Here is a 13,372-nt window from a genome sequence, read left to right as displayed (position 1 = left end):
AATCCTGCAGTGTTTATGTGACTACACCCTTTTGAATGCACAGCAGTTTCCCGTTGATTTTGTTTCCACCGCCTTGAACGCACGACGGTCCCGAAAACGTGGCAGCGAGATGACAAAACGAAATGGGGAAAGTTTTTGTCCACGTCACCGTGGCGCAAGCGCGTCTCTTACCTGTGTCCGTGCGCCGCCGCCAGGCTGTAAGAGTTCATGTCTCCCAGCGGTGCCGACGAGATGCCGTTTCGACACGTGGTCCCGATCATGGGATCTGCCCCCCTGTCCAGCAGCAGACTCACCAACTCAAAGTTACCTAACCGGGAGGGAGGAGCAAGCGGCACATTTACGCAAAAAATAAATAAAAAAATGTTACCTCGATTACATCTTCTATTTTTATAAACTAATGAGCGTTAATTGTAGCTACCAGCCTGTTGCCATGGAAACACAGCTTCCACGGTCGTCATTGCAACGCAAAGTAGATCTCTGGAATTCCTTTGTGATGATTTGGATTATAACCTTTTAGGCCCTGAATCTACAAAAGCAGTGAAGTTGTCACGTTGTGTAAATGGTAAATAAAAAGAGAATACAATGATTTGCAAACCCTTGTCAACTTATATTCAATTGAATAGACTGCAAAGACAAAATATTTAATCTTCCCACTGTTAAACTTTGTTATTTTTTGCAAATGTTAGCTCATCCTGCAACATGTTTCAAAAAAAGCTGGCACAGGTGGCAAAGAAGACTGAGAAAGTTGAGGCATGCTCATCGAACGCTTATTTGGAACATCCCACAGGTAAACAGGCTGATTGGGAACAGGTGGGTGCCATGATTGGGTATAAAAGCAGCTTCCATGAAAATGCTCAGTCGTTCACAAACAAGGACGGGGCGAGGGTCACCGCTTTGTCAACAAATGCCTGAGCAAATTGTTTGAGAACAACATTTCTCAACCAGCTATTGCAAGGAATTTATGGATTTCACCATCTAAAGGTTCAAAAAATCTGGGGAAATCAATGCACGTAAGCCATTATATTACGGACCTTGGATACCTCAGGCGGTACTGCATAAAAAAACCAAAACGACATCTGTATGTAAAGGATATCACCACATGAGCTCAGGAGCACTTAAGAAAACCACCTTCAGTGACTACAGTTGGTCGCTACATCTGTAAGTGCAAGTTAAAACTCTACTATGCAAAGCCAAGGCCATTTATCAACAACACCCAACGCCCGAGCTCATCTTGGAGGGACTAATGCAAAGTGGAAACGTTTTCTGTGGTCTGACGAGTCCACATTTCAAATTGTGGACGTCAAGTTCTCCGGACCAAAAGAGGTAAAGGACCATCCGGTCTGTTTTAGGCGCAACGTGTAAAAGCCAGCATGTGTGATGGTATGGGGGTGCATTAGTGCCCAAGGCATGGGTAACTTACACATCTGTGAAGGCACCATTAATCCTGAAAGGTACATACAGGTTTTGGAGCGATTTATGTTAGATTCACTATGGACTGAACTTTCACAATATTATGTTACACCCACTCGACGTCCATTGCTTTCAGTCTCCCCTAGAAGGGGGGTTTGCCCACATATGCGGTCGTCTCCAAGGCTTCTCATAGTCATTCACATCGACGTCCCACTGGGGTGATTTTTTTCCTTGCCCTTATGTGGGCTCTGTACAGCCCTTTGAGACACTAGCGATTTAGGGCTATATAAATAAACATTGATTGATTGACTATGTTGCCATCCAAGCAATGTTATCATGGACGCCCCTGCTTATTTCAGCAAGACAATGCCAATCCCCGTGTTACAACAGCGTGGCTCTGTAGTAAAAGAGTGCGGGTACTAGACTGGCCTGCCTGTAGTCCAGACCTGTCTCCCATTGAAAATGTGTGGCGCATTATGAAGCCTAAAATACCACAACGGAGACCCTGGACTGTTGAACAACTTAAGCTGCACATCAAGCAAGAAAGGGGAAAGAATCCTCAGTTGCCGAGTGTTGTTACAAGGAAAGGCCATGTAACACATTGGTAAAAATGCCCCCGTGACAACTTTTTTGCAATGTGTTGCTGCCATTAAATTCCGACTTAATGAATTTTTGCAAAAAGTAACAACATTTCTCAGTGTGAATATGTGAACTTTTGATGATATTACAGACCGCAGATGGCGAAATCCCTAAATTCCTTGTAGTAGCTGGTTGAGAAATGTTGTTTTTAAACAATTTGCTCAGGCATTTGTTGACAAAGTGGTGACCCTCGCCCCGTCCTTGTTTGTGAATGACTCAACTTTCATGGAAGTTGCTTTTATACCCAATCATGGCACCCACCTGTTCCCAATCAGCCTGTTCACCTGTGGGATGTTCCACATAAGTGTTTGATGAGCATTCCTCAACTTTCTCAGTCTTTTTTGCTACCTGTGCCAGCTTTTTTGAATCATGTTGCAGGCATCAAAATTCCAACTGAGCTAATATGGTATGATCCGCTGCCTGGATCATACCGTATTATAGTTTTGTTCCGTTTTGGTATCACATTCTGTTGTTTGACTTCCTTAGTTCCTGATTTATCTGGTTACCATGGTTTCATATTAGTTCCACCTGCAACTCGCTGTTAATGCACACCTGTTGGTCTTGATTACTGCCAGTATTTAAGCCTGCCTTCTTTGTTCATTCTTTCTCGCTTCCTAGTTTGTGTTACACCTAGTTTGTGTTTCGCAACAGTGATGATTCCATGTTTGTACGTGCTAGCTTCCACGCTAAGCCTTTTGTTCCTCTAGCTCAGTGTTTTTCAACCACTGTGCCGCGGCGCACACTAGTGTGCCGTGAGATACGATCTGGTGTGCCGTGGGAGATGATCTAATTTCACCTATTTGGGGTAAAAAAGTTTTTTTGCAAACCAGTAATTATAGTCTGCAAATAATGTGTTGTTGTTGAGTGTCGGTGTTATCTACAACAGTGTTTTTCAACCACTGTGCCGCGGCACGCTAGTGTGCCGTGAGATACAGTCTGGTGTGCTGTGGAAGATTGTCTAATTTCACCTATTTGGGTTAAAAATATTTTTTGAAAACCAGTAATTATAGTCTGCAAATGATGTGTTGTTGTTGAGTGTCGGTGCTGTCTACAGTCTTCCATATCAGTAGGTAGCAACCAGTAGCGAATTGCTTTGTAGATGTCGGGAACAGCGGGGGGCAGCATGCAGGTAAAAAGGTGTCTATACTTAAACCAAAAATAAACAAAAGGCGGGTGCCCCTAAGAAAAGGCATTGAAGCTTAGGGAAGGCTATGCAGAACCAAACTAAAACTGAACGGGCTACAAAAGTAAATAAATACAGAATGCTGGACAACAGCAAAGACTTACTGTGGAGCAAAGACGGCATCTACAATGTACATCCGAACATGACACGACAATCAACAATGTCTCCACAAAGAAGGATGAAAACAACTGAAATATTCTTGATTGCTAAAACAAAGTAGATGCGGGAAATATCTCTTAAAGTAAGACATGAAACTGCTACAGTGAAATACCAACAAAAAAAAGAGAAAAAGCCACCAAAATAAGAGTGCAACACAAGGAGTAAAACACTACACACAGGAAAACAGCAAAAAAGTGAAAATAAGTCACGATGCGATGTGACAGGTGGTGACAGTACACCTACTTTGAGACAAGAGCTATAGGGATGTATGCTTGCTTATTTGCTTATTGCTTTATGGTCATATCCAACAATTTCGACAACCACATTTTACTGTTAAGTGAGTTTCAATTTTAAACAATTTCTGCTGGTGGTGTGCCTCCGCATTTTTTCAGCGCAAAAAATGTGCCTCGGCTCAAAAAAGGTTGAAAAACACTGCTCTAGCTCTCATGCTAGTAGTTTTGTTTTCCTTTTTGTGCCTCGTGCAAGTGTTTCTGTTTTTTTCCCCCTCTAGCTCTCATGCTAGCGCTTTTGGTTCTTTTCTAGCTCCCATGCTAGTTCTGTTTGTTTTGACTAAGTCTGTTATTATTTGTTAAATAAATCAATCATTTCTTACCTTCACGCTGTGTTCGAGCCCGACTGCATCTTGGAAGAACGAACCCGCATCACCATGCCCAGCAATCGTTACATAATATTTGCAAAAAAAAATGATGTTTCAGTATGAACATGAAATATCTTGTCTTTGAAATCATTGTATTCTCTATTTATTTACCATTTAAACACCGTGACAACTTCACTGCTTTTGTGCTATTATTCCATCTAATCCAGATTAGGTTAAGATTTCAGAGCGTGTACAAATGATGTTTTTGTTATTTGATAATCCGGACTAATGTCGCTCACCTGCGGCCGACGCCAGCTGGAGCGGCGTCTCCGTGTAGTTCTCTGCCCCGTCCTGCAGCGAGCCCTCCACGTTGGCGCTGTTGTCCAGCAACAACTGCGGGGCGGACAGGGGGGGGAAGACGGGGGGGTAGTGCAGTTAGTGGCAAAGACAAAAAAACAACAAAATGGCTACACTTTTCGCCTTGGAAGGTTCTAGAAGCGTTGCCTTAATTGGCGGCTTTACATAAATATCGGATATATTCTACATTCTTCTTCAGTGAGAAATGCATTGACAGAAAAATAATATTTGATGATAATTGAACTGTAGTTTTAGTGTTGCTACCATAATTCAACAAATAGGAGTATGGTTTGTTTTTTTATTATCATATTTTGATTTTGTGTTGTGCTTATTTGAGCAAGAGTGTGTTTTCTGGAGGTAATTGTGAAGGCAAAGACTCAACTAAATGGAAGGCAGTGTGCATCAAAACTATCCTTTTCAATCATGTGACAAGCCCTCATTGTTATTCTATAGTTAAATAATAAATAAAATATATAAAATAAATAATAATAAATAAATATATATATAAATGAATAAATAAATACATAATTACAAATAAATAAAATAAATAAAAAATAATACATTGAATATCAAATATTAAAAAATGTAGGCAATAAAGTGCAAACACATATTTTACTTCCCTTTTTTGCTACGAGTACGGCTTAGAATACTTAAACTAAGAAAACAAATCTTAATTTGTAATAAATGCCTTATGTGTATTTGTTAATTCAACAATATTATTCACTTTTAAATGAAATAATAATCATAAACATGTATTACCAATGATACATTTTATTATATTATATATAACAAAAATCTAATATAATGACAATTTATTTTATTTTTATTACTATTACAAAATATATTAATGCAATAATAGTTATTATACTATATGTATATATGTATTTGCACAAAAAATGCTCATTATTTCATTATTATTTTTAATATGTATCATCCATCCATCCATTATAATGATGGTACTTTATGTATGTATGTATGTAATAATAATAATAATAATATAGGTAGAAATATAATTACAAATTGTATGAATAACAATTACTATATGGCAGTAATAAAATAATTATACAAATATAACACGACTTCTTAAACTATGAAAAATACTTATTTGTAAAAAAATATATTTTTATTCATTATTTCTAAATTACTCACTATGAAATGAAGTAATAATCATAAACATGTATTACTAATGGTACTTTGTATTATAATATGTTACAACAATCAAGCATAATGACAACTTATTTTATTTTTATTACTATTACACAATTTATTAATGCAATAATAGTTATTATAATACATGTACATATGTAATTGTAATAGTAAAAAAAATACTTTTCGCTTTTGTTATTTTTAATAATAATTATATTAATGCAAACATAATTATGGTACTATATGTATATATGGAATAATAATACTATAAATCATTATTGTTACCAACATTACATAAATAATGATGTAATAATATCATTATTATATTAGGAATTATAATAAAATTAACTGATACGATTATATGACACTGTGATAACAATTATAATATTGATATAAAAATACTTATAAATTATATGAATAATAATTACTATATGGCAAAATTAAAATAATTATACAAGTATAACACTACAAGTGCTGCTTAAAATTCCTAAACTATGAACAAAATACTTAATTTGTAATACATTTAATATTTTGCATTTACTATTTCTACAATATTATTCAATATTAAATGAAATAATAATCACAAACAAGTATTACTAATGATACGTTTTATTACATTATATAACAACAATCAAATATAATGACAACTCATTATTTTATTGTTATTAATATCACACAATATATTAATGCAGTAATAATTATAAAAAAATATATAAATATAATTGTAATAGTACAAAATGCTTATTTTATTTAATTTTTTAATATATATGCACAAATATATATATATATATATATATATAGAGAGAGAGAGAGAGAGAGATACATACATATATATGTATGTAAATATATGTATATATACATACATACGTGTATATATATATACATATATATACACACATATATATATACATAAATACATACATATATGTATATATATACATAATACATGTATATATATATATATATATATATATATATATATATATATATATATATATATATATATTTGTAATAACAATACTATAAATAATCCTTAAATAAATAATGTAATAATATCATTATTATTTTAGGAAATAGAAGAAAATTAATAAATACTATTATCTTACACAGTGGTAACAATTATAATATTGGCATAAATACAATGATACATGATATGAATAACAATAATGAAATAATTATAGAAGTATAACATTGCAATAATTTAATACTATCAGAATATTATATTATTGTATATTCTAATAATAAGTCAAATAACACATTTTTTTATAATTAATAATATAATATGTAATAATGATATAACACTATTATTGTTATAATTTCTAATAGGAACAAATTAGGTGTTTTTGGGGAGGATTTAATGGGAGCAAACCTTAGTATGACATACTTTATAAAAAATACTTTTTTCTTTTAAATTAATCATCGTTTTCAGGGTGTCAAGGGCGGGGCACCACAGGTCAAAGGTCACCATACTACCTGCACGACAGGGACGTGTCCGTGCAAGACGGCGAAAGTGAGGGGCGTCCCGTGGCGTGCGTCGGGGTAAACGGAGGGGTGCTTGTGTACTGTGCTGGGCACCTGGGAAGTCATAAGGTGAGGTTGAGGAGAGACACATACAGCCGTTAGCACTCGCTCGTGGGCGGGGCATGGGGGGAGGGCGGAGCCACAAGCATGTAGAAGGAAGGAGTGGCTGCGTCCTTGAGATTTAGTTGGAAGGTTAGCGGTTGCCGGGGGTTACGCAGGGTTTTGTCGGCGATATTAGAATGCGAAGCGTTGTTAAATATTAGAAATCAAACCTTTCATGCACGTGCATGATTTGTTGTGAGCTGAGCATTGATTAATCACTCCAGCATCCAGTGGCGGTTCCAGCTGCAACGGGGCCCTAGGGCGGGATCCCCCTTTAAAATCCGCCACTGGATGCGTCGCCACGGAGCTTGTCTGACTTCCACTACGCTACTGCTAACACACACACACACACACACACACACACACACACACACACTCTTGTATTTCGTACCTTCTTGAGACCTGAGAAAAAAGCTTTCCTTTTTAGGACCACCCTTTCAAGATATATAAAGATGTGTATTTACAACATTAATAATATATAAATATACAATGCTAATATGAAAAAGTTTGTTGTGAAAAATGAGTTGGAAAAAGGTCAGAGTTTTACAAGAAAAACTTAAAATTTAGGCGGTATTATAACAAAAGTCGTCATTTTCCTCAACTCAAGTCAACATTTGACAAGAAAAACTGAACATTTGTGCAATGTTATGATAAAAGTTGGAATTTTACTCAATAACAGTCGCAATTTTACAAGAATTTGCCAAAAATTTGGGCAATTTTATGAAAAGAGTTGTAATTTTACTCGACAAAAGTCACAATTTTATAAGAAAACTTTAACATTTTGGCAATAATATAATATTAATCACATTTTTACTGGGCAAAATTATTAGAAAAGTCATAATTTTTTTCAAACAATGTCACTATTTTACAAGAACAATAAAAAAAATGGCAATATTGTGATAAAAGTCAGAATTTTATGACACATTTTTGTATTAAAAGGTAATAATTTTACATAAAAAATTAAGAATTTTACGAGAAAATGTTGCAATATTACAGAAACAGAAATACTGTGAGAAATTGTTCCTAATTTTATAAGAAAAAAGTTGACTCATTGTAAGAAAGAGACTACTTTTAGTTAATTTATTTTATAAAATTTTTCTTTTGTTCGTAATTTCTTTTAAATCTTCATTATTTAATTCAATTTATTTCAGTATGTCTCTATATACATATATATATATATATATTTTTTTTAATTAATTTTGGTCAAAGAGGGCGCATTTTTATTTCTTACACACACCTGTTATTACATATGTTGACCAGAGGGGGAGCACTTTAATTTTTTACACACACTTATTACATATGTTGGCCAAAGAGAGCGCATTTCAATTTCCTAAACACACACTTGTTATTTCACATGTTGACCAGAGGGGGAACACTTTTAAAAGAGACACAGTCAATTTGAAAAATCCCTCCTTTTTGGGACCACCCTCATTTTGATAGATTTTACCATGTGCTTAGCTGCCGTCTTGTTTTATCATATATTGCTGTATTTGTACCTGTCAATGTTTACTTTTGTATGCACATTAAATCAACATAAAATCCTGACTTTGGAGCAATGTTCACAGATTCTAGTATTTGGCTCTCTATTAGATGCGATGGTTTTCCGTATTGGGACCATGATTTCGGTCCTAACTTGTTCACAGGTCTTCATATGGAAGCCACTTTTCCTTGTTGGTGTCTCAAGAAGGGTAGAAGTACAAGAACGAACACACACACACACACACACACACACACACACACACACACACACACACACACACACACACACACACACACACACACACACACACATTCATGTATTTCTGACCTTCTTGAGACCTGCAAAAAATGCAGGACCAGCCTTTTTAGATATATAAAGATGTGTATTTACAACAATAATATAAATATACTATGCTAATATGAAAACGTTTGTCATGAAATATTAGTTGGAAAAAGGTCACAGTTTCACAAGAAAAACTTAAAATTTTGGCAGTGTTATAATAAAAGTCGACATTTTACTCAATGCAAGTCAACATTTAACAAAAAAAACCTGAACATTGGTGCAATATTATGGTAAAAGTTGGAATTCACCTCAATAACAGTCGCAATTTTACAAGAATAGCTTAAAATGTTTGATTGATTTTATGAAAAGAGTTGTAATTCTCCTCGACAAAAGTCAAAATTTTATAAGAAACTATACAATTTTGGCAATATTATATTAATCAGAATTATACTCGGCAAAATTATGAGAAAAGTCAAAATTTTAGTCAAAAAATGTCACTATTTTACAAGAACAATAAAAAAATGGCAATATTGTGATAAAAGTCTGAATTTTATATGACAAAATTTTGCATCAAAAAGTAACAATTTTACATAAAAAATTAAGAATTTTACGAGAAAATATTGAGAATTTTTTTTTTTACTCACGCTTGTTATTTCATATGTTGACCAGAGGGGGGAGCATTTTTAAAACCGACACAGTCAATTTGAAAAGTCCCTCTTTTTTGGGACCACCCTCATTTTGATAGATTTCACCACCAGGGTTGGAAATAAGACATAATTTTTTTTGTTTTTTGTAATGTGCTTAGCTGCCGTCTTGTTTTTTTTCATACATCGCTGCCTTTACACCTGTCAATATGTACTTTTGTATGCACATTAAATCAACAAAAAATCCTAACTTTGGAGCAATGTTCACGGACTCGAGTATTTGGCTCTCTGTTAGATGCAATGGTTTTCCGTATTGGGACTATGATTTATGTCGTCACTCCTCATATGGAAGCTACTTTTCCTTGTTGACGTCTCAAGAAGGGTAGAAACACACACACACACACACACACACACACACACACACACACACACACACACACACACTTGAGGAACAAAGATGCATTATTGATGAGCAGCAAAACAAATAAAAGCCCCCAAAGGAGACATCACAGGGCGTTCTTCTTCTTCTTCTGTACTTTGAAGCTGCTCTGGCCAAAGCGTGCAGGTGGGAGGAGCCACGAGAGGTGGCATTTTGGCGAACACTGACCTCGCTGTTGATGTCGGCGCCGGCGTCCAGCAGCATCTGGACCATGGCCTCGTCGCCGCGCACGCAGGCGTACATGAGAGGCGTCATTCCCTGGAAGCACAGGAGGACATGTTTGAGGCTCCTCTTCACAACAAAAAAAGTGTGGGGGGGTAAAAGACCTCAATCCACTTCCTGTCAGCAGCGTTGACAACATAAGCGTCGCCTCATCATCATCATCATCACTGTCCTCCTGCAATCTATCCATGATGGCGCTATTCACTCCCAATTGTGCTGAAATAGCAATTTTGAAGGTCCAAGAGCTCGTTTCCAGCCTTCATTTAGCATCTCTCTTACGTCTTTGTGATGCTCTTCTCTCGGGAACAAAAAGCCAAAAGCAGCGAAATTGTCACGTAGTGTAAATGGTAAATAAAAATAGAATACAATTATTTGTAAATCCTTTTCAACTTCTATTCAATTGAATAGACACTTAATGTTCCAACTGAGGAACTACATTTAAAAAAAAAAAAAATCATTAAGTTAGAATTCAATGGCAGCAACACATTGCAAAATAGGGAACTGAGGAGACACATTTTTGAAGTGGAATTCTTTCCCATTCTTGCTTGAGCTTAAGTTGTTCAACAGTCAATGGGAGACAGGTCTGGACTACAGGCAGGCCGGTCTAGTACCCGCATTCTTTTACTATGAAGCCACACTGTTGTAACATGTGGCTCGGCATTGTCTTGCTGAAATAAGCAGGGGCGTCCATGATAACGATGACATATGTTGCTCCAAAACCTGTATGTACTTTTCAGCATGAATGGTGCCTTCACAGATGTGTAAGCTACCCATGCCTTGGGCACTAATACACCCCCATACCATCACACATGCTGCCTTTTCAACTTCGCGCCTAGAACAGTACGGATGGTTCTTTTCCTCTTTTTTCCGGAGGACACGACATCCACAGTTTTTAAAAACAATTTGAAATGTGGACTCGTCAGACCACAGAACACTTTTCCATTTTGCATCAGTCCATCTTAGATGAGCTTGGGCCCAGCAAATCCAGCGGCCCATCTGGGTGTTGTTGATAAATGGCTTTGGCTTTGCATGGTAGAGTTTTAACTTGCACTTACAGATGTAGCGACCAACTGTAGTTACTGACAGTGGTTTTCTGAAGTGTTCCTGAGCTCATGTGGTGATATCCTTAACACACTGATGTTGCTTTTTGATGCCTGAGGGATTGAAGGTCACGGGCATTCAAGGTTGGTTTTTGGCCTTGCCACTTGTGTGCAGTGATTTCTCCAGATTCTCTGAATTTTTGGATGATATAACAGACCATAGATGGTGAAATCCCTAAACTACTTGCAATAGCTGATTGAGAAATGTTGTTCTTAAACTGTTGGACAATTTGCTCATTAAAGGTACGCTTATCGAATATCGACCAATCAAATGGTTTCAGTGTCCAGCCTCGTCCGGGTTTTAATGTCTTAAACGACATATGTAAATAATAGGGGTGTAACGGTACATGTATTTGTATTGAACTGTTTCGGTACGGGGGTTTCGGTCAGGTGCGGAAGAGTACCAACCGAGTTCCACACGAACATATGCCTATGCTTAAGTCTTAATAAGCTGCTCTGCTTTCTGCCTCCGTCTCCTACACAGCACCAAGCATTGTCCCACCCACACAACCATCTGATTGGTGACAACTGTAGCGGTAACAGCCAATCAAAAGTGCGTATTCATAGCGGTAACAACCAATCAGCAGTGCGTATTCAGAGCGCATGTAGTCAGCGCTTCAGCGTCGAGCAGATAGGTATTTCACAGGTGAGCAGCGGACTCTCCCCAAATTATACTAAACACTTCCAAGTCAACTACTACTAAAATCACTATGAGCCCGTTGACCGTCTAGAAACCAACTGCAGCTCAGCTCACTCGGAGTCCTGGCTTGTGGTAAAAGGGCACTTTGCTTTTAGCATAATGTTAGCTCATTTTGCGGTGTGTGTGTTACGGACAGTGTTGATTGAGGTGTGTTGAAGCAGCAAAAAAGGACATTATTTTAAATGAAGAGTTTCTGTCTCTGATAATGTATATAATAATGTAAGTGCATCATAAAACTTACATGAACTCCATGGTGTTCAGTGATGAATAGTCTCTCCTATTGCTATTGTACTATTTTTTCAGCTATAGTTAAACGTTAAAGTACCAATGATTGTCACACACACACTAGGTGTGGTGAAATTATTCTCTGCATTTGACCCATCACTCTTGATCACCCCCTGGGAGGTGAGGGGAGCAGTGGGCAGCAGCGGGAATTTAACCCCCAATTACAACTCTTAAGGCTGAGTGCCAAGCAGGGAGGTAACGGGTGCCATTTTTATAGCCTTTGGTATGACTCATCCGGGGTTTGAACTCACGACCTACTGATCTCAGGGCGGACACTCTACCTGCTAGGCCACTGAGTACATTAATCATTAATAATGTAGCAGCCTAGTTTTGAATGGCAGGGTCCCTGCTATCACATGTTGATACAAATATAACATTTATATAATAAAAATTAACTACAGGCTTCCCAAATGCTGGAATAAATTAAGCATGATGAGTTGACTTGAAACTGTTTAATGTTGCACTTTTTATATGTAGAAGAAAAGTTTTGTCATTTTTATTTAATCTAAGCAACAACTTGAGGCAGTTTAATGTGGATTAACGTGGGTAGAAATATTATAGTGTTCTCAATGTTAAAAGGATAAAGCCATTGTTGACAAATTTCGTAAATAAATAACCCAAAAATTTACATTTTGTTGTTTTCATACTGTACCAAAAATGAACCGAACCGGGACCTCCAAACCGAGTTACGTACCGAATCGAAATTTTTGTGTACCGTTACACCCCTAGTAATTAAACCAAAATAAAAACAAAAAAACGGACGTAATGAACCAAACTGTACTTCCCGTTAGGAAACACATCGACAGATGCCGCCCCTCAGTGGAAGAATGGCTGAAATGCAGCACTTGTAATGGATTGCCAGGTCTTGGGGGAACCATCGCCTCTTTAAGCATGCTCATTTTCCCAGAATTGATAGCAGCAGCCTGGTAATCAAACCCCCCCCCCCCCCCCCCCCCACCCCCCACCATCCCAGAGTTGAGAGCGTGAAGCATCTTTTCTGTGCGCTCGCCAACATATGCGCAGAGAACTCCGTCACGCCCACGCACATGATGCCGCAAGCAAACAAGTCGTGTTTTGCGCAGAAGAGCTGACAAAAAAACAAACC

The 13,372-nt window shown here is 37.0% G+C and overlaps 1 protein-coding gene across 2 annotated transcripts in view; it reads right to left on the bottom strand.

Annotated features, from left to right (window-relative positions):
- Window positions 1-13,372, bottom strand: part of LOC133561009 (ankyrin repeat and BTB/POZ domain-containing protein 3-A-like) — a 242,327-nt gene that overhangs the window by 40,056 nt on the left and 188,899 nt on the right. The window contains exons 6-9 of one of the 2 annotated variants that reach the window (XM_061914127.1): window positions 10,129-10,218; window positions 6,966-7,067; window positions 4,289-4,382; window positions 172-307 (exon numbers count right to left, since the gene is read on the bottom strand). In XM_061914127.1, the coding sequence (XP_061770111.1) occupies window positions 172-307; window positions 4,289-4,382; window positions 6,966-7,067; window positions 10,129-10,218 (422 nt within the window). The remainder of the gene's footprint in view (window positions 1-171; window positions 308-4,288; window positions 4,383-6,965; window positions 7,068-10,128; window positions 10,219-13,372) is intronic. The other variant, XM_061914129.1, reaches the window with a different exon arrangement.

This window comes from Nerophis ophidion, linkage group LG10 (genome assembly GCF_033978795.1).
Source record: "Nerophis ophidion isolate RoL-2023_Sa linkage group LG10, RoL_Noph_v1.0, whole genome shotgun sequence".
In the NCBI taxonomy this organism is placed as follows: Eukaryota; Metazoa; Chordata; class Actinopteri; order Syngnathiformes; family Syngnathidae; genus Nerophis; species Nerophis ophidion.
Note: the sequence above shows the minus strand (reverse complement) of the source record. Positions and strands in the feature narration are given on the sequence as shown.